Below are 20,669 nucleotides of genomic sequence, written 5' to 3' on the forward strand. Positions count from 1 at the left end.
GGGTCTTACCAAGGAATTGTATAATCGTAGCATCACCTCCCTTGACTTAAACTCCACACACCTAGAGATGTAGCCCAACATCCTAGTTACTTCATGCTATCTGCTCTCAGGATGGTTCTCGTTTGCTTGCTACCCTGATACCTAAATCACTAAGTCGAAGGAGTTCATGTATGCGAGCGTTAGCTCAAATGAATAGACACAGCATATGGTAATAAATTATAATATAAAATGATTATGATAATCCTCTATCGTATTTTACATTAGGTGTTTCTTCAAGTTTTATTTCACAGTACTGTAGGTCTCTTTTGTTAATCACCCAACTCCAGTGTTACACGCACATAATTTAAAACGGCAGTGAGGAGGAAGTGTAATTTTATGAAATGATCACCTGATGCATTTACGGCGTTAGACATCCTGACTTGTCGCTGAGGTTTGGGGGCTGCCCCCTGTGGCTGAGTAGCGGCTTCCGCGTCTGTGATTAATGTTCTTCTGAGATAGCAGAGATTTTCACTACAGTGCTGAGTTAATTGTATTTGTGTAGTAGCCCTTAGTCTTTGTCACATTTACGTGCGAAGTGATGGATTAAAGTTTTATACCCAGTTTGAATGAGAGCCAGTCTGAGTGATTCTCTAATTAAGAAATGCAGCTAAAACCCCCAAGTATGGATACAACAGCCTGTATGGTTTCTGTCTCACTTAATGCTGGCTTTGTTCTGGATAAGATGAGGAGGTCTGAGGGTGTAAGCTAAGTCCAGCCTGTAGTGAGTCACTGTTTTCTGTTCAAGAGATTACCTTCAGAGATTGTGTAAAACAAATAAGCTCGGATAGCAGATAGTGTCATTTAGTTGTTTGGTTGTGGGTGGTGATTCAGAAAGTTAGTGCTTGCGGTGTTTTCTGTAATCTAGTTTAGAGGTGATTTGTGTCTTTGAAGTCCAGCATCATATTCCTCATGTCTTTTATTACTTAATTAGGTAGTTTAAAATTTTTGACTCAATGGGGAAGACTAAGGTGCCCCGTTGAGCTCTGCTGGCAGTTCCGAGTATTTATCGTATGCTCTGGTGGTGTCTGCAAACTCGAACTGCTTCTCTGAAACTTCCAGTTAAAGACGGTTTGAAACATCAAGAAATAATTCAGCCCATAATGTGATTAATCATTCACAAACAGTTTCTCGATAGGCGTTTGTTTATTTGTGTCTATGTAGGCTAAATCAGTGTTCCTCAGTCTGCTCTTTGGGGACCTCCACATTTTTGCTCCCTCCCAGTCCCCTGCCAAACAGTCCACATTTGTAGCTGAGAGCAAAAACCTGGGCTGTCTGGGGGTCCCAGAGGACCGAGCTGAGAACCACTGGTCTACATTATACTTGTATTTATATTTAACATGGACTTACTTAGATCAGCACTCCTTTGTTGGCTGTCTTGAATTATCACCCAGTAACCAAATAGGAACTGTAACTAGGGTACCCGGTTTTGAACCAGTGACAGCGGTCGGTGTTCTGGATATTGTTGAAGTGCACTGAATGAAAGGAAGCAGGGAATATGAAGAATTACTCATTTTGTTTTCATTTAGGGATTTTATGTGAAATTCCATCTCCCTTCTCTTCCTCCACACAGAAACAAAAACCCAACTCGTCAGACACCGGAGATTCCAGTGGCCCTAACACTACGTCAAACTCGGCGCAGGGCTGTGGAGGCTTATCCAACGCCACGACCCAGCCAGCGCTGCTGTCCACCAACCAGTCAACCGACCAACGCTCGCACCAGCGGGAGAAACTCGAACGCTTCAAGCGCATGTGTCAGCTCCTGGAGCGCGTGCGAGAGTCCAGCTCCTCCAGTTCCTCAAGTTCCGAGTCCGACTCAGACTCGGACACGCAGTCGGGCTCGGAGGACCGCGGAGGCTCGGAACCATCCACACCCAATCCGAACAGTCACGGCGGCAATGCCTTCAATCCTCAGCGTGCGAAGGAACGGGAGCGGGATTGCCGGCTGGCCGAACTGGGCTTCAGCACCAGCGATGATTCCGAAGAGGAGGAGCTAGAGGACGCCGACGACGATGACCAGAGAGAGACCAAGAAAGCCCGGCGCGGGAGCGACGGCGAGCCCCGGCACCACAAGCTGGAGGAAGACCGGGACCGAAAGCCACCCCTTTCACCTCCCCCTTCCCCCCTCTCCTCCTCTTTCCCTGCCCCCCTCATCAAGATAGAGAAAGGTGGAGGGACCAAGCGGAGTAATGGTTCGGAAACTCGGAATGGCCGTACGAGGGCTGGGGCCCGAGAGCGGGAGGTGCAGGAAAAGGAGAATGCCAATAGCAGCGTAAGCACTAATCATCGCCGGTGCAAGGGTGTCAACAGAGGAAGCAAGGTCCACGGCAGTAGCCAGAACCAGAACCATCCCGGACCCAACCAGCAAAACACGACTACCAATGGAGGAGTGGGACCTACTGGCAACTCTATCAGTGTCCCGGTGGGTTCGCAGCTGGCTGCCCGCTCTCAGCTGCTGAAGCGCAGTCCCCCTGTCATGCTCTCGCCCCCCCGGCCCATACAGATGGCGCGACATCTGATCCGCCCCCCGCCAGCCTGCCCTGAACCCCACTGCCTGCCCCTGGACTGTGGTGAGTCCCATGTGATGCAGCGGGACGTGTGGCTCAGTGTCTTCCAGTACCTCAACCATAGGGAGCTATGCGTCTGCATGAGGGTCTGCCGCACGTGGAGCCGCTGGTGAGTCTCCTTCCTCGTTGCTGGATTGTTGCCAAGGGCGCGTTCATTCACCACTGCAGTTAGGTGTGAAAACCATGCCTCGGGAATAAATAAAGCTACCTAGAGCCTGTCACGTGGAAATGACTGCCAGCATCGTTGTTTAATGATTCACTCGCTTCCATCTTTAGTTCTCTGCCTTATTTTTACATTTGTCCACCTTTCCTCACTGTTTTTCCGCATAGCTATTTGTAAGCGGATCTCTGTATAATGGCACGCAGGTGCAGCAGGACCGCGCCTCGCAGCCATTGTCTCCTGTGCTGCTCGTCTTTTCTTTATTTCCCCATCCCGAAGTATTATACATATGCAATGTCTACACGCCCTTAATAATGTCAGCATTTTTTGGGCCAGCAAGACAAATAGGATTTAAGTTTATTCCTGCCTTTTATTTATGTGTTGTGACATGCAATCTCTAAGTGGATTTTTCTGAAATTAAAGCTTGGCCTTGTTGGTTGTATAATGTGTACCCAGCTCTGAGTTACTGCTTGGTATTATAGGTTCTGATTTTCCTTCACTTACTGGGTGTTTGTTCATCTGAGTATCGTGCCTTTTTGTCTGTTCCTCTTCGGAGAGCTGAGGCTCAGACTCTTTTGGCACTGTGGCCTTTTCAGGTCACCACACAGGTGTTCAGTCATATTGAGGTCACGGCTCTGAGTACACTCCTCCAGGAGATCTACCTGTCGTTTTGACAGCTGTGCTTTGGGTGTTGAGAGGCAGACTCCCCCCCGCCTGCGTTTTTGGCACCGGGTAGTGAGTTCTCCATACCAGTCTGAGTTTGGTGTCGTCATGCTTCCCTTCAGTGTTCTGAGGTGCTCCTGCTGGAGAGAGACGCACCCACTGAGGAACACACCCTCCATACTGTTTGTGGAGCCTCTCAGATTCCCACCTGCATTGTAAAACTGGAAATAATCATTCGACTCGCGATCTATGTTATACTGTGGCATTCTGTAGGATATGGACACTTAATGGTCTTTATGGTCAGTAGTAGCATGCAGCTGTATCTGTTTCTGGTCTGTTTTGTGTTTGTGTTATAAAAAAAAAAAAAGTTTCCCTCCTTGCCTCAATTCTGAGGCAGTTTTGCAAATCTGAAATAAGGGATTATTTAAGTACCAGGTGTAAACACATCACAAAGATGGGCAATGACTGCAAAACAAGCCTAAATGTAGGTGGAACTCGGGAGGTTTGTAAACATATTAGGGATGCACCGATACCGGCATCGGGTATCAGGCCGATACTACGCTCATATGCTTGTACGCGTAAAAATTGTTCAATATCAAGAACCGATACCACGTAATTGAAACATTGTTAAAACTCAAAGCCGCTGCAGTTTTTCTTGTACTGTCCAATCAGTATCTAGCGAAAGATTTTTCACCCAGAAAGATTTGGGAAGGATAAATGCACAGACCACTGCTAGTAGCGTCATTGGCGAGTACGTGTGGAGGATGTCAGCAGTTTGGACATATTTTGTGATGAGGGACGACGACATAAGTAAAGAGTACTGTAAGCTCTGTTCTGCTAAAGGAAAGGACAGCACGTCATTCACCACAAGGAATTTGATCAAACATCTAAAGACGCAGCATGGTGCAGAGTACAGGGACTTTGCTAATGCTAGCAGACAAAGACCGTAACAACAAACTTCAGCACAGATTCTGGAGACACGAGAGAAAATGAAACTGAAGCATTATTTATATCTAACATTAGATAACTTCTTTAGTGTCAGATATAAATAACGCTATAGGTCCCGTCACCAATATAAGTCCACCTGGATGTATGCTTTCTTCGCTTCTATTAAAAAAACACGAATGCTACCAACCAGACCAATCACAGTCCTTGTGGTCTGCGTTGGCGTGACGTGTATTGACATTTCTGGGGAGGTGCATGTCAGGCTACAGTGTAGGGTTCATGGCTATGTCATACTTACGGTGTCCATTCAATGCAGAAGTATGAATTGGCCTTTACAGTCAAGGTTTCATTCCTCTGTAAAGACCTTTCAAGCTGAGAATTCAGAGTAACGATAAAAATGATTGAAATGAAAATGATGATTACTGAATTGTCATTTTATATATATATATATATATATATATAAAAAAATCTAATAGTGTGTGTGTATATATATATATATATATATATATATGTGTGTGTGTGTGTGTATATATATATATATATATATATATATATATGTGTGTGTGTGTGTGTATATATATATATATGTGTGTGTGTGTGTGTGTGTGTGTGTGTGTGTGTGTGTGTGTGTATGTATATATATATATATATATATATATATATATTTTACACATTTAGTTTTCCAAAGTTAGGAAAGCTTTGTTTAAGGTTTAAGTTAAGCCTTACACATAAAACAATGATCACAGTCTCTTCCACACAGGGCAAAAGCATACAGCTTATTAATTTAACACTGGAATCAGATCGGTACTCTGTATCGTCCAATATACCCAAAGCCCAGGTATTGATATTGGGACAGGAAAAGTGCAATCGGTATATCCCTAAAACATATGAATACCAAGCCTGCCAAATGCTGACACTAGTAAAATATAAAGAATCAAGAAGGTGCAAAATAAATGGACTGTGTGCTTTTGTATAGTCGTTTTCTGTTATAACAGAAGATATTAAAATATCCGTGCCAAGGGTAAAGAGAAAATGTCTAAATGACCAAAACCGTGTTCTGTAAAAATACGCAATTTGATATCAAACACGGTTCCAAATTACATTTTGTTTCAATAAGAGAAATGGCCACCTGGGGGTTCTGAGTGGGCCAGTTAAATTGGGTTTTAAACGATAAGCAGATTTTGGTATAACGATTCAGTTAAGCTGCACCTTGTAGCAAGATGCTGATCAGGCTTTATTGTCAGTGTCCAGGAAGTCTGCTGCCAAATGAAGTCTCTCTAGTGTTTAACACTGTTTTTGTAAGCAAGTGGATATTCTGGTTTGGCGTGAAGCTACAATATTAAATTAATAAAAGGCTCTTAAGCTTCTTCGCCTATTGATGGAACTCTAAAAATGCTGAGAGACAATTCATGCTTGAAAAAGAACAATGAGTAAGAGAGTGAGCTGTTAAATCTCTTTGCTATCATTCAGAGCCTGCTTATCGTTTACAAACTGACGGAAGAGATGACGTTTGTTTTAACCAATGGGGAACAGGTTAAGCCACTTGCAGAGGGGGCAGCACATCATTGTTCCACCTTCTATTCCTGCCATGAAATAAATTCTGTCTTAAAAACGACCCACTCTGAAAGAAGTTGTCGGCTATTCACCAGCATCTTGGCAGCCCGGGATGCTTATGATTTACCTGTTTGTTCCGGTTTTGTTTATTGCTAAATATGGGCAGCTCCTCTGATTTGCACCTGCCCTTCTTTTACATGGTTGCCCCATGCTGTTAATCTCTCACAGAAGTGCAGAAGCGAGATTTGCTAGCCCTTCTCAGTGACCCTCAGCCAAGGCAATGCTGGATAAGCAGTGCCGAGGCCAGTTTTATCAAAACGACATGCATATCTGGAAATGACCACACAGTCCATGTCAGGCGGACACTTTGAGCTAGGACAGGATGTGTAAACTTCATTTCAGTCATTTCAATTAAAAGGACCTGCATTTAACTTAATCACCGAGTTGCTGCTGTGTACTGATGGGTCAGTCTCCTGTAATCATACATGTCACTAATGTCAATGTGACACAGTTGGAAGAGTCTTTCAATCATGGAAACAATCCAGTCAAAGCACAAAATGAACTGAAATATTTACCCAAGCACAGGAACCTTTCATTTTTAAAGTAGTTTGTAAAACCTGAAGTAGATCAGTGTCCTTCCTGACATGGATTATCTGCTCACCCTACTGGAGATGTGCACAGATTGCAGCTCTGCAGTATACAGGGCTAGATTGCTGTTGGACAGAAGTACAGCTGCAGACATTGTGAGTGTGAAGAGCCCACACACAACCGCTAATGGTTTTTACAGCTTCAGCTAGTATTGCTTATTGTTACTATATGACAAAAAGTTTGGAAATGAGTGTTGAAACTAAGAAAACGCATTTTTAACCCATTATTTGAAGGAGGTTTCCGATTTGTGCTGAATTCTAGCTTGACAACAACATAAGTTTCAGAAGCTGAATGCTGATATCCCTAAATATCATCAAATTTCCTACCAAGCAACTCTGGCACGTTTTTTGTGCAGATTGTAAAGGTCAGACATGCTGTGTGGGTGATGGTGGTGATTTAGATTGATGTATTGACAGCACTTTTGTCCTCAGAATTATGCTCAGACATATTATAGGTTCCCTTTGCCACATGGTGAGGAAAAACACCCTGGGAAATGTGTTAAAACTTCAAGCACCACAAATACAGCAGTTAATTCAGCTATGTATATGTGCATATACAGTACCATTCAAAAGCTTTTGCACACTGAGATTTTCTACATTTGCATGTTATTCACTTAACTTTTACTAAAAATACACACTATTCTTTGCTAACAAATACATTTACACTGTTCACCATTTGAGTACCTTTATTAGCAAGAAAATGTCATATTTAATTAATCAAAGTAACTTCCTTCAGCAGTTATAACAGCAGAGAAAATCCAAGGCAATCTTTCTACAAGGGACATTAAATACTGCTCTGTTTCATAAGATGAAACGGTTAATTAGTGCATTTAGAGTTAAAGGACAGCCTAGAATTTGACTGTGCCATCACCATACAACCAGTTAGTAGGATGTCAGACATGCACTGTTACGTACTCTTTCCATTTTATAAAGGAAACTTGTTTTATTTGACTTGATATTTTCATTTATACTTGTTCTATCTCCAAATTTACAATGGCTAACAGAATAAAAAGTCTGCTCTATGAAATAAATGAAAAAGTGGCAAAAACTTTTGACTGGTGGTGTATATCTGCAGTAGGGCTGGGTGATGTCTACAAAAAGTGTATGAGATATTTTAAGGTGTATTTAAATGTCGAAAAAATTATCTATTGGTGAGCCAGATTTAATTGTGATTTTAGAAATGTCACGGACCATTAAAACCATCTAAATCAAGGGTTCACATACTTGCGGTAAGCCCTAACCGTATAGCACCATTGTAACTGATGTTTACATTCAAGGAGTTAAAAAATAATAGGCTTTCCCACCGCAGCAACTTCTTAGTAACTTTCTAGTAACTTGGGAGCTTCTGTCATTTTTCTTCTGCAGGCCCGATTTATAGTTTTTGGGAGGTATGTTCTGAACCTTTTTCAGTCCTTACTCCAGGGTAGGTAGTTTTTGCTCAACCAGGAACTATATATTATATATTTATCAATAGAGATAAATGGAGCAGCCACAATTAATCGACATAGTCGATGACATCAATATTTTAAATCAAAGCATTGTGTTTTTTATTATTTTGACAAAATTACCTTTATGATTTCTAAAGTGCTTCAATTCATTAACAATTACTTTCCTTTAATAACACTACATAATTATGGTAATGGTTAAAATGACAACTTAAAGGATGGTTTTAACATGGCAGCACTGCCTCTATTTACAAGCACCAGAAGATGAAACGCACAAGTGCTATTCTTGATATTGAACCGCCAGAGTAGGCAAAACCGCAGTATTGTCTATTCATGATTATTAAATTACCATAAGTACGAAGAGCTTTTTAATGTCTTTTGTCCTTGTAGCTGCTGAATATACTCATTATTAATGCCATAAAGTTCTCTGCGTGCCACCTTAGAATCTCCATTGAATAAGTGTTTGAGAAAACACGTAATTTAGGCTTGTTCCATTGTGCCAGTGTGTGTTCTTGCGTGTTGGTTGATTACAGTGTTATTGTAAACTAAAACTGAGATGAAAACGGACAATAAAGGAAAGGAAATAATTTGTGAAATGAAATAAAAATGAAAACTATACTTACCAGAAAAAGTGTCAGACTTTAATCAGCAAAAGTACCGTGTCACCATCAAGGTCTTTTTACCTTGTTTATGCACAATGTCTCTTCTTTTAAGATGTTGTGGTTGCTAAGCTGTCCCTTTCTTCACTGCTTGCTTCCACGATTTACCAAAACAGGAGCATGTGGCACTCCGGCGACTAAGTTTTTAATAAGCGTAATGATACACTGAACGTATAGATTACTAACTTTTGGGCATCGCAGTACTATCTCATTACTATTTTGGACATATTACTAATCTGGTTATCGAATTGTGGGTGAAAGTAATGTCTGAAAAGCCCGCGTTCATTATCTAAAGCCCTGTAATGACACACAGTTTGTTGTTGTCAAAATAAAATTAAACGGTAAATTTGATTTTCTGGAGGAAGGTTAATCATTTTGATTAATCGACCAATTGGTAAAATAGTCTATAAATTAATCCATAGAAAAATGGTTGTTGGTGTTAGCCCTAATCACCTTTGCTGATTGGTTGGCGGTGAAAGTGATTGGCTGATTACGGTACTTTGATACCTATTCATAGCTGAGCGTCTGCATAAAAGTGCTGCATCTGCACATGCTCAGTGCCGTTTTTACGAGTCTCCTTTTCCTTATGAGGAATTTCCAGCAGAATTCTGCGTGCAGTGATGCTCTCCCCATTTGGATCCAGAGCTTACACTTTTGCGCTTGTTGTAGGTTATAAATCTCTTTTGTCGCTATTGCTTATGATTTATAGAGAAAAGAGGACGTTAAACCATACCTGTTTAGTTAAAATCGACTCAAATATCAACAGTATATCATATATGTATGTAAAGTTACATATATTTGCTGGCTTGTTTTATTCATGAGGTCTGATTCAAGTCTTTAAGCTAGCAAAGCAAATGAAGATTTGAGTTTTTCTCTAGTTTGACTGATCTACTGTAAACTGAAATGGTCTTTCTACTTCTTTTTAAATGGCATTATTCAAAACTCAATTTTATCACCTGAAACGCTGATATTTTGAAGCTTAGTTATTCCTTAGCTATTATGAATATTAAAGGACAAATCTCAGCCAAAGGTTTCAAAGTTTTTTGCTGCTTCAGAATGTTTAAGCCTTCAGTCAGTCTAATTTGATCTGTATTCCACTGCAGTAACATTTTTTCAGAACTTGGTTCAGATTAATGTACGTGTGTGTTTTTATGTCAATACAAATGAATGTGCTGCTTTACTTTGATCCATGTTTTCACACGTCCTAGATCTGCAGTAATTCATAAGTAATTATAAATCTGTGAGGTACCTCCTGTCTGGAGGGAAGGTCAGTAATACCAGGTGCAACACTGAAACCTTCAAGATATGTGCTGTTCCATTTCCTGCGTGAGAGGGTACCTGCACACCCTGCACACGTCCAGTTATAGCTTTCTCTTTGCTCCCAGCCGGGGTCACACTGCGTTTTTTTCATGTATGTTATGGATTGTTTGTGGTTGGGAGTCGCATACAAGAGTGAATAGATGGGAATATTGCATTTTGCGTAAGAGGTTTGACTACAGCATGAGACTTAATGATAGAATGGAAGAATTTGCTTGTTTATCCTCATTATCAAAGTACAATGCCAAGAGAAGACACTGTGCCTCTCCTTTTAGTATTTTACTTTGTCTTCTGATCCTCTCAATATACTTAGAATATCGACTGAATGAGAGTTCTTCCACAAAATTCCACAGAGGTCCCATAAATGCAGTTAGCAATCCGCTTATTTTCGTATCTCTAACTCTTCCTGTTAGCATAAAAGCCAAGAGAAGCTTCAGCTAAGCATGCAGTTTAAAATGCGACATGTCTTGATGAAACGCAGAACTTTCACTTGTGTGGTATATTGGGTGTATGTATGTATGCTCCCTGGAGACATTCTCTGTGGGCCATGCTCCAGGTTCTGATTGTAGAAATAAAGCTCTTTTCATATTATTCCCTTGAAAACTGCTTTTAACTGTATTTAAAATGATGTGCAAAATACTCTACTCTAAAAGGGTTTGACTGTCAGAGTGCCACTTTGCTGAACAATTCTGTCATCGCCGTGGCTGTTTCTGGCATAAGCATGCTAATGGACAATGTGTTAGATTGAGTGAAAGTCCGACCAAAGCTGCAATCCTGAACCGAATCCCCAGTGTAAAGCACATTTTTAATCTTAAAGTGACTACTGGATAATGTGACCCGCTTCCGTGGTTGAAGCTCTTCACTGGCCAGTTTAAAATACCAGTTTGTGCTGTATGTAGTTGTGTGTCCTATGCTGTAAGCCTCATTCCCCAGTGCTCTCCCCCAAAGGTGCTGTGACAAGCGGCTCTGGACTCAGATCGACCTCAGCCGACGGCGATCTATCACCCCACTCATGCTCAGTGGGATAATCCGACGGCAGCCTGTCTCCCTGGACTTGGGTCACACCAACATCTCCAAGAAGCAGCTCATGTGGCTCATCAACCGTCTGCAGGGTACTTGATGTTTTCTTTCCACCCTGGGTTATCTGGGTTAATCCTTCCGAAGACTAAATACTGAATGCTAGTTGCCACATCTGATCACCGACAGTAATGGTAGTTCCATGCAGAATTTGGAAGTCGCAGGCATGTTTACATGTCTACCTGTGGCTGTTTGATGCTTGGTGCCCTGAGAAACGCAGATGCTAGCATGTGATAGCTGCTAACGGACACATGCTTTGTTGCTCAATGAAACGCGATAGCTACATTTGCGTAACCTCTGTCATAGATTACTCCTTTTTAATACATTTTTGGAAATGAAGCCTACCATCTGTCATTAGCAGTGTCATATCATTGTTCTGGTCTATTTCCACTCACCTCTCCCACTCTACTAATTTTACTCTTGGGCAGCTTTCAGGAATATTAAATTGCAGCTAAATTAGCGGAGGGTACTGGCTATATTCTTTTACTTTTCATGTTGTGTATGTCAAATGGTAGTGACCATAATGAATTTATAATTGCCTTGATAAATACCAGTAATGTTTCCTATAGTAGCACAGCAGCACTCTTTACAGAAACCCCATGAAATGCAATTAACTGTATAAGTATGTCCCCATGACCTCGATCAGGATAAGTGGATGGATGGATAATACGTACGTAACGGTTTGAATTCGCTTACCAGACACTTCTGAATAATTTTGTGAAGCTTATATTTTGATTAAAATTATAGATATCATGGAGAATATTTGTTCTTCTAAAGTGGATGATAATTCAGTTAGGTTGTTTACTCTGTTATATGTGCATGCAAATTGGGAAGAACTTTTATTTTATTTTCACACAGACACTTTTCCCGTTCAGTAAAACGTATTTGCATAGGGAGAAATCTGCTTTCACTACTGCTTTATTTTCTCTCTTGCGTCTTTTCCGTTAACCAGTGAAGCGTACATTATATGGAGAAAGTATTGGGACACCGGACCATACGCCTACAGGAACTTTTATGATACCACATTCTAAATCCATAGGCATCAATGCGGAGTTGGTCCCGCTTTGCAACTGTAAGAGCTGCCACTCTTCTGGGAGACTTTCCACAAGATTTTGGAGTCTATCTGTGGGAATTTTTGCCCATTCATTCAGAAGAGAATTGGTGAGGTCAGGTATTGATATTGGATGTGAAGGCCTGGCTTGCAATTTTCATTCTAGTTCATCCCAAAGTTGTTCGATGGGGTTGTGTGGCCAGTCAAGTTCTACACACCAGACTCACACATAACATGCCTTTATGGACCTTGCTTTGTGTACAGGGGCACAGTCATGCTGGAACAGAGAAGGGCCTTCCCCAAACTGTTCCCACAACGTTGGAACAGTTGGCTAGGTGCTTGATTTTAATTGCCCAAAATATTTTGCTATCCTGAAGCATTAAGAGTTTCCTTTATCAGAACTAAGGGGCCTGGTCGAACCCCTGGAAAACAACCCCAACCATTATCTCTCTTCCACCAAACTTTACACTGGATACAATGCATTCAGTCAGGTAATGTTCTCTTGGCATCTTCCAAACCCAGACTCGTCTATCAGACTGTCAGTCAGAGAAGCATAATTTGTCACTCCAAAGAACACGTTTCCACTGCTCCAGAGTCCAGTAGTGGAGTGCTTTGCACCACTTTGAGACGTGCATGCAACTGCTCGGTCATGGAAACCCATTCCATGAAGTTTTTATGCTGGGGTAAATGACAGAGGAAGTCTGGAACTCTGCAGTTACTGAGTCAACAGATCAGGCTTCTACACACTTTGCGCCTCAGCACTTGGGACCCTGATCTGTTACTTCACATGGTCGGCCACTTCGTTTCTGTTATTTCTAAATGCTTCCACTTTGCAATAATAGCGCTTTCAGTTGACTGTGGAATATCTAGCAGGGAAGAAATTTCACGTACTGACTTATTGCAAAGATGGCATCTTATGACGGTACCATGCTTGAAGTCACCGAGCTCTTCAGAATGACCCAGACTTTCACAAATGCTGTGAAGTGTGTTAACGTGACTGCTTGGCTAGGTGCTTGATTTTATACACCTGTGGCAATGGGTCTGAATGACACACCTGAATTCAGTGATTAAACTACTTGTCCCAATACTTTTGTCCATATAGTGCATTTATATCAAATCTTAAGAAGCATGCAACTATGTGTTATCTTGAAAGATATCCGAAGGTCTGTTCTCATTAGAGTAGTGGGTGTTAGTATTAGCTATGTAACTAGATTGCTCGCGAGATTAAAATTTAGTGTTGCTTAAACCATTTGATTAGATAGTGACTTGTGAAAGTTGAAGTCCCCATTTTGTGGCTGTGAGTTGCATGTACACATCAGCACCAGAGTTCAGTCTAATGGATTTTACAAGTGATTGAAAGTTCTTCTTTTTTTTTTCTTTTTGTCCAAAAAATGTTCAGTTGCACAGTTTTACACACCTTACAGTCCTAAGACATGGTGGTTGTTGAGTGCGGTCCAGTGATATATTTCATTAAAGTTTGTGATGTCAATGAGATGAAAGTAGCTGCCGTGATCTGTTTATTGGGGACGTCATGTGACATGCGGACTTTGATAAATTAAGATGAGATCCACACTTGCAGTTTTATGATGACTGAGTCAGTCCAGACACCCTTTCTGTTCAGATTGTTTTTATGATTGACAGAAGCTGCGCTCAGTGTTTCCTGGCTCTCAGTGCTGTTTTAATGTGACTCTTAATCAGTCTACTGTAAGCTACACCACAGTGTAGTGGACGTGGTCAACATTGGATTAGGGTGTAGTTATAGTGAGGAGTATAATTTTAGATATGTGGAGTTTTCTGTGCATAGGTTGAATGGGGTTATTTATAATGGCCAAAATACAATATGTATTTGTAAATATTTCTGTTCATTTCTCCGCTTTTCATTTTATTTTGGATTTACTAAGGTACACTAAATCTGCACAGCCCCCCCCCCCCCCCAAATAAGTTTTTATCTTAGTTTTGTATGTGTCCGGTACCTGATGTGAGCGTTGCTGAGAGCTTCAAACATGCAAGCTTAAAACTCACATCATTAACACCTTAACCATCACGTGTTGACCTTACATTAAAAACAATAATGATAATGATAATGATAATAATAATAATACTCCATTTTCTCATGCTTAACCCAAGTGAGAGATCCTTTGTAAAATCCGCAGTGTCCTGCTATAATGAGATTCTCTCACACACACACACACACACACACACACACAGGTGGCTGAGCCCTGCCGTGTCTCTGCAGGTCTCCGTGAGCTGATCGTCGCCGGCTGCCCCTGGTCTGCTGTGTCGGCGCTCTGCCAAGCAGCTTGTCCTTGCCTCTGGCTGTTGGACCTCAGTGGAGTTGAGGATCTGAAGGACTCCCAGCTGAAGGAGCTGCTAACTCCACCTACTGATATACGCACAGGTGTTTAACTCCGCCTACTGATATATGCACAGGTGTTTAACTCTGCCTACTGATATACGCACAGGTGTTTAACTCCGCCTACTGATATACGCACAGGTGTTTAACTCCGCCTACTGATATATGCACAGGTGTTTAACTCCGCCTACTGATATATGCACAGGTGTTTAACTCTGCCTACTGACATACGTACAGGTTTTTAACTCTTCCTACTGATATATGCACAGGTGTTTAACTCTGCCTACTGACATACGTACAGGTTTTTAACTCCGCCTACTGATATATGCACAGATCTTATAACTCAGCCTACTGATGTATGCACAGGTTAACTCTGCCTACTAATATATGCGCAGGTTTTTAACTCCTCCTGATGTACATGCAGGTCTTTAACTTGGCCTAATGATCGCCCTGCGGCCTCTTTCTCACGCTGTCTGAGTTTGACTGATTGGCAAACTGGCTGTTTTTATGTCTGGCCCCTCAGTAAGCCCCCCTTCTGCATTATCCTAGCCTTAATTGCACTGCACTCCATTGAGCGCGTCTTTATTGATGCGGCTGGCTGGTGGTGTGCAGCGAAGGCTAACTAGTTACGCATCCCGTCAGGGTAAAACCTTGCAAGTAGCTCAGTTATGCTCACGGTACAAAGTAATGCCCCACAAGTTCTCAGGTTCCCAAATAACTAGGTGTTTATTCAATTCAAAATATTATAAAATACCTAAAATCCCTTTCTTCTGTAAGGCATATCAGACCTGTTGTTCAAATTGTTCTGTTTAATAAATGAGTTTTTATGGTATGATGTTAAAATGTTAGTTCCCCAAAGCTTAACTGTACACAGTTGTATGTCAGCTTAAAGGGAACTAAGGCAGCCGGTGCTGTCCTCGCCCCTAACTGAACCATCAAACCACAGCCATGTCTCACTTCCTCTTTTCGTTTAGCAAATGTCCTTTTAACAAATTTAGCGATATAATCTTAAACACAACTCCTATTTCATCAAAGCATAACAGCCTAAAACCCAAAGGCATCAATCGACCAAAATGCATCAGAACAATCAGCCGTGCAAATATTATGTCCTTTTCTTTAGATCTTCCATCAAACACCGTCGTAAAAGCAGAATTTATCAGCCATAGTTCATAAACCCATAATAGTAGAAGCTCTTGGCTGCTTTAAAATGAATAGCATGGTGATTTTGGTCATACAGCCTCACGTGCTGCTGCCTGACATGGGACACCCGAGCACGAGAGAGAACACTGTGCCGCCTGTTTGTAATGTCTGCTGCTGGAGCTCAAGACGTGTTCTTTGATAGAGGTGCTGGAAGGAATAATGATAGTGGGGAAGATCCAGCAGGTTTCAGTGAAATGTGGAGCTGTCAGTGTAAATTATCCAGCATATAGTCAGTGGGGGGAGGAACAGTCCCACATAAGTCAGGTAAGATTTATCCACATTATTGCAATAGGGCACTTTCTGAGAACGCAGGACATTTAACATGTGCAGAAGGAAAAATACTCAATTTGCTTGAGTTTCTCTGCATGCAATATTCCAGTGGTTTGGATTGAATGTGATGAAGTCGAGGGCAATAATGATTGGTGTTTCTAATTGATTAATTGGCTTCTAATTTGTAAAGTGTGCTGCATTAGTCCTGGATAATGTTTTTTCTCTGTGCTTCTTTGAAGTGGAGAGTGCTTAGCGTTTATAGCTCTGAGGATGCTTCATTTGTTTCTGGGGTTTTAATGATTTCTTGGTGAACAAAACTTAAGATGTTGTGTTGGATTCATTCCAGCATAGCATTTTAGTTCCTTTTTTAGTGTGAGCATTAATTGCATGAATTCCTAAGACAGTTTGGGTTCCACACGTACTACTCTGTGTAGGTGGGTGTGTGTGGGTGGGTGGGTGTGTGGGGGTACATATGTAAGATGGGTCATTCCATGTCAATCCATCACACTTTTGGATCTCACCGTCACGGATCTTAACCAAACTTGGTGTGCTGATTTGTACACACGAGTAACTCATAAAACTGAAATTGGGTGAGTCTTGGATCAATATTCAGGGAGATTTAAGCAAACAAAATTTTAAGTTTTGGGTGGGGTGGGGCTATGACTTTGGCTATATTTACCTTAATGTAAGCTGCACAGAAGTGGTCCTTGTACTGTTTTAAAGCTATTGTCCAGCTCTGTAGATTGAACAAATAATATATTATCCCCATTTGAATAATTACTATGTAATAACTAATTAAAACATTAAAAATCCAATAAAAAATTGATCAATTTTGAAATTATATTATTAAATTATTAAAAATTTAATCAGTTTTTACAGAGTAGTTATTCAAATGGGGATTGCATATTATTTGTTCAATCTATAGTTTCATGAGTTACTCATATGACCAAATCAGCATGCCAAGTTTTGTTCAAATCTGTGACGATGAGGTCCGAAAGTGTGATGATTTGACATGGAATGACCCAGATGCTGATCTCGGTCTCGTCCTTCAGGCAACGTCGAAAGCAAAGGACGATTCCAAAATGTGACAGAGCTTCGCCTGGCAAGGCTGGATGTGACGGACACTTGCGCTCGCTTGTTAGTGCGCTACCTACCCCACCTGACCAAGCTGGACCTGAGTCAGTGCAGCAATATCACTGACCAGACCGTCCACGCGCTGACCTCGCCCACATCACCAATAAGGGACTGTCTCACTCACATCAGCCTGGCAGGTAAAGATAAACCGGCCCCCTACGGTTCCAGCGAGCCACCTGCAGTTGCTTTCAGTAACGCATCATTAAGCATTCACAGATTGCATACAAAGCTTTCATATGACATTTATCAGATCTTTTTGGTTGTCGTCATTGTGTGCTCCAGTCGTGACATGCGACAGATGCATTGAATGTAGCCTCTTCGAGCCTGCAGCCCAGACCAGGCACCATGTGTAAAAAAAAAAAAAAAGAGGTTCTCTGCGCAGACTGTCACAGTGAAGCTTCTCAGCAGGCTCAGTGCCTGTCACAGTGAAGCTTCTCAGCAGGCTCAGTGCCTGTCACAGTGAAGCCTCTCGGCAGGCTCAGTGCCTGTCAGTGAAGCCTCTCGGCAGGCTCAGTGCCTGTCAGTGAAACCTCTCAGCAGGCTCAGTGCCTATCACAGTGAAGCCTCTCAGCAGGCTCAGTGCCTGTCAGTGAAACCTCTCAGCAGGCTCAGTGGCTATCACAGTGAAGCCTCTCAGCAGGCTCAGTGCCTGTCACAGTGAAGCCTCTCGGCAGGCTCAGTGCCTGTCACAGTGAAGCCTCTCGGCAGGCTCAGTGCCTGTCACAGTGAAGCCTCTCGGCAGGCTCAGTGCCTGTCACAGTGAAGCCTCTCGGCAGGCTCAGTGCCTGTCACAGTGAAGCCTCTCGGCAGGCTCAGTGCCTGTCACAGTGAAGCCTCTCGGCAGGCTCAGTGCCTGTCACAGTGAAGCCTCTCGGCAGGCTCAGTGCCTGTCACAGTGAAGCCTCTCGGCAGGCTCAGTGCCCACACATACACAGACTAGTGGGCGGGGCGACTGCGACTCCCTGGTTCTCGCTGGCTTTCTTCCTCTCTCTGCAGGCTGTGCGAAGGTGACGGAGCACTGCCTGCCCCTGCTGCGCCGCTGTGCCTCTCTGCAGAGCGTCGACTTGCGCTCCTGTCGCCTCATCGCCCCAGAAGCCTGCCAGCTGCCATCTTTCTCTTGCCCAGAGGATAGACTACTGCTCAAGAACAGCTAACAACAAACGGAGAGCAAGAGAGAGCGAGAGAGAAGGGCACTCAGGGAGGGATGGATAGAATAACACATCTGCTAAGAGAAAGTGAAAGAGAAAATAACCTCTTGCTAAAGTTGTGGTTTCGAATGAGCTTTCAGAGAAGACGTGCTACATGTTCAGACTGCACACCAGGTGTGCATATATGTAATTTACTATAATTTAATGAACGTTCATCAAACTCCTACCAGATGGGGTCTGTACAGTGACTGATGTCAGGCTCTCAGACTTGCACATTTGCTCTGCATACAGATGTCCCTCTGTAAACCACAAAGAATGTACAGTGAGAGGACATGTCCGGAAAACCTTGTGCGTAGATGCTGGATACATGTACTGTGTGAGAGAGAGCGTGAGCGAGAGAGCGAGAGACAGCGACAGTGTTTGTAGTGATCTGCAGACCTCCCCTCCAAGCTCCAGTGTCTGCCCACCCCCACTCCTTGCAAAAGCTTCTGCAGTAAAAGCTGATAGGTTCATACAAACCCCAGCCCCACAGTGAGACCACTACCTCTACTCCAAACTTGTGCAAAATTTTGCGTGGTCGTTTCTGGACACTGGTAGATAGCTAACCCCAACTTAATGCCGCTCTCCCTAACCCATGTGCCATTATCAGGTCAGTCGCTGCCACACACTCCCAGTCGTCGTCGGGGCCCCCAGTGTTTCTAGGTATTTTTTCCTGTACTGTTGCAGTCTCCCTGCTGTGCCACTTTTGGTATGCACTGCTGGCAATCCCACATGTTCACCAGCAGGTGAACGTGGATACAAGGTGTTGTTAGATGATGCACTCAGACTGACCTGGTCATACCTGACCTAACCACACTGCACCTCACTGAACTCCTTACAAAGTAACTGTACTGTACCATTGAGGACAACACAAACCTGTTATGGACTGTCTGAGTTATTCCGGTTCGGATCATTGGTACAGAACTGAATGAGACCGTGCAAGGCCTATGACATGTTTGCAAATGTATTTTATCTGCTTCCCTGTGTGGTACGGAATTACTTTGTGTGGTCATACTGGGCTTATCTGTAAGGCCGTTTACAGTGTTGAAGCCAAATTGAACAGCTGACGATCCTCTTAAGTTTTCCACTTCGCTATAATAAAACAAACTGAATCGGTTCAGTCTACTAATAAGTGTTGGCCAAGGCTGCCTTGCCTGCAGTTAGCTGGAGAGATTTGTGTGTATAGTAGTTTACTGAGCAGAAGGTGAACTGCCTCTGGCACTTGGCATGTGAACGTAATGCTGTTCTGAATATGACTAGGTGGTGGCTGTTCAGGACTGGTGTTGGAATATATATATATTTTTTTGTGTTGAACCATATTGTTGCTGAACTATTGCACTCGTAATTGTCTTAGACTGTACTGGGCTGGCCTGGACTGTAAAAGTGTCCTGTGTTCGACTGAACCACATTGGACTGGACGAATGCACTGGACTGGACCAGTATTTTTGGCTTTTGATAATTGCTTGGACTTTTGCCAAATTCTGGAATCCTTGAAACAGGAGCACATTTTTCCATTTCTTAGGCTTGGGTTTGATTTATCATTGTGTTCATAATTTTCTGTCATTGTTTCATGAAATTGATATAAATGTATAATAACTGAAAAGACAAATTGAAAGGGTCTGCAGGATGTGAACTTCAAAAATATGAATCAAGGCAGCTACTTAAGAGTAACTACTGTAAAATGACAAACTAAATAAAGAAAAAACTGAGTTTTTAAACCGTGCGTCTTGGTGAATGTGAACACTTTGAACTCCTTTGGTGTATAACTAAATGGATAATGGATATCCATGGAATAAGGTACCAAAAACATACCCTGGGAACACCAGGTCCTACGTAATTATTTTTGCATTTGTGTGATATAAGATACGGCATTAAACTTGTATTAAGTGATTTAGTCTTTGTTAGTCTGTATTTTAAGCGTAGCATTAACCATATGCTTGTCAAATAACTCGTATTACTGCCCTGTATATTATATTTTGTGGCAGGAAACAAGATAGTCTGCTGATGGTGCTCTTACATTGCCTTTATATTGCCCTTCCAATTAGGGCTGTTGGTGATCCAGAGCACATCCCGCAAGAATGGAGAATTGGGTGGGACAGGTCACCCGACAGTTACACCAAGTGTGATTTGGTGACAGCACTAACTCACCAGAGTAGCACACTTTGAAATGTGGGAGGAAACCATGCAAGTTGAGCTGACCTGTCCCTGCACTAATTACTCATAACTGATATCTACCTTTATATGCCTTTGGGTTACTAAGTACATGTTCAGTGAAAAGTATCCACCAGTCCAGATCAATACCAAATCAGTCATACGGCAGACTCAAAATATGCACTGCAGCCAGTATGTAATGGCTATAGCTAACTGGAAATGTTAGTATGTGCATTAGTTCTCTGAATCCAGG

At 42.4% G+C, this 20,669-nt stretch overlaps 1 protein-coding gene across 3 annotated transcripts in view; it reads left to right on the top strand.

The window, feature by feature from the left end:
• Nucleotides 1-19,983, top strand: part of LOC111850730 (F-box/LRR-repeat protein 19) — a 40,767-nt gene extending 20,784 nt beyond the window's left edge. For 2 of the 3 annotated variants that reach the window (XM_072703933.1, XM_072703931.1), the window contains 4 exons: nucleotides 1,610-2,712; nucleotides 10,942-11,105; nucleotides 14,358-14,519; nucleotides 16,997-18,215. In XM_072703933.1, the coding sequence (XP_072560034.1) occupies nucleotides 1,610-2,712; nucleotides 10,942-11,105; nucleotides 14,358-14,519; nucleotides 16,997-17,385 (1,818 nt within the window). In that variant the 3' untranslated portion in view covers nucleotides 17,386-18,215. Of the gene's footprint in view, nucleotides 1-1,609; nucleotides 2,713-10,941; nucleotides 11,106-14,357; nucleotides 14,520-16,996 lie in introns of all 3 variants that reach the window. The other variant, XM_072703932.1, reaches the window with a different exon arrangement.
• Nucleotides 19,984-20,669: the final 686 nt, after the last annotated feature.

The sequence above is a fragment of the Paramormyrops kingsleyae genome, chromosome 20, assembly GCF_048594095.1.
Source record: "Paramormyrops kingsleyae isolate MSU_618 chromosome 20, PKINGS_0.4, whole genome shotgun sequence".
Lineage (NCBI taxonomy): Eukaryota > Metazoa > Chordata > Actinopteri > Osteoglossiformes > Mormyridae > Paramormyrops > Paramormyrops kingsleyae.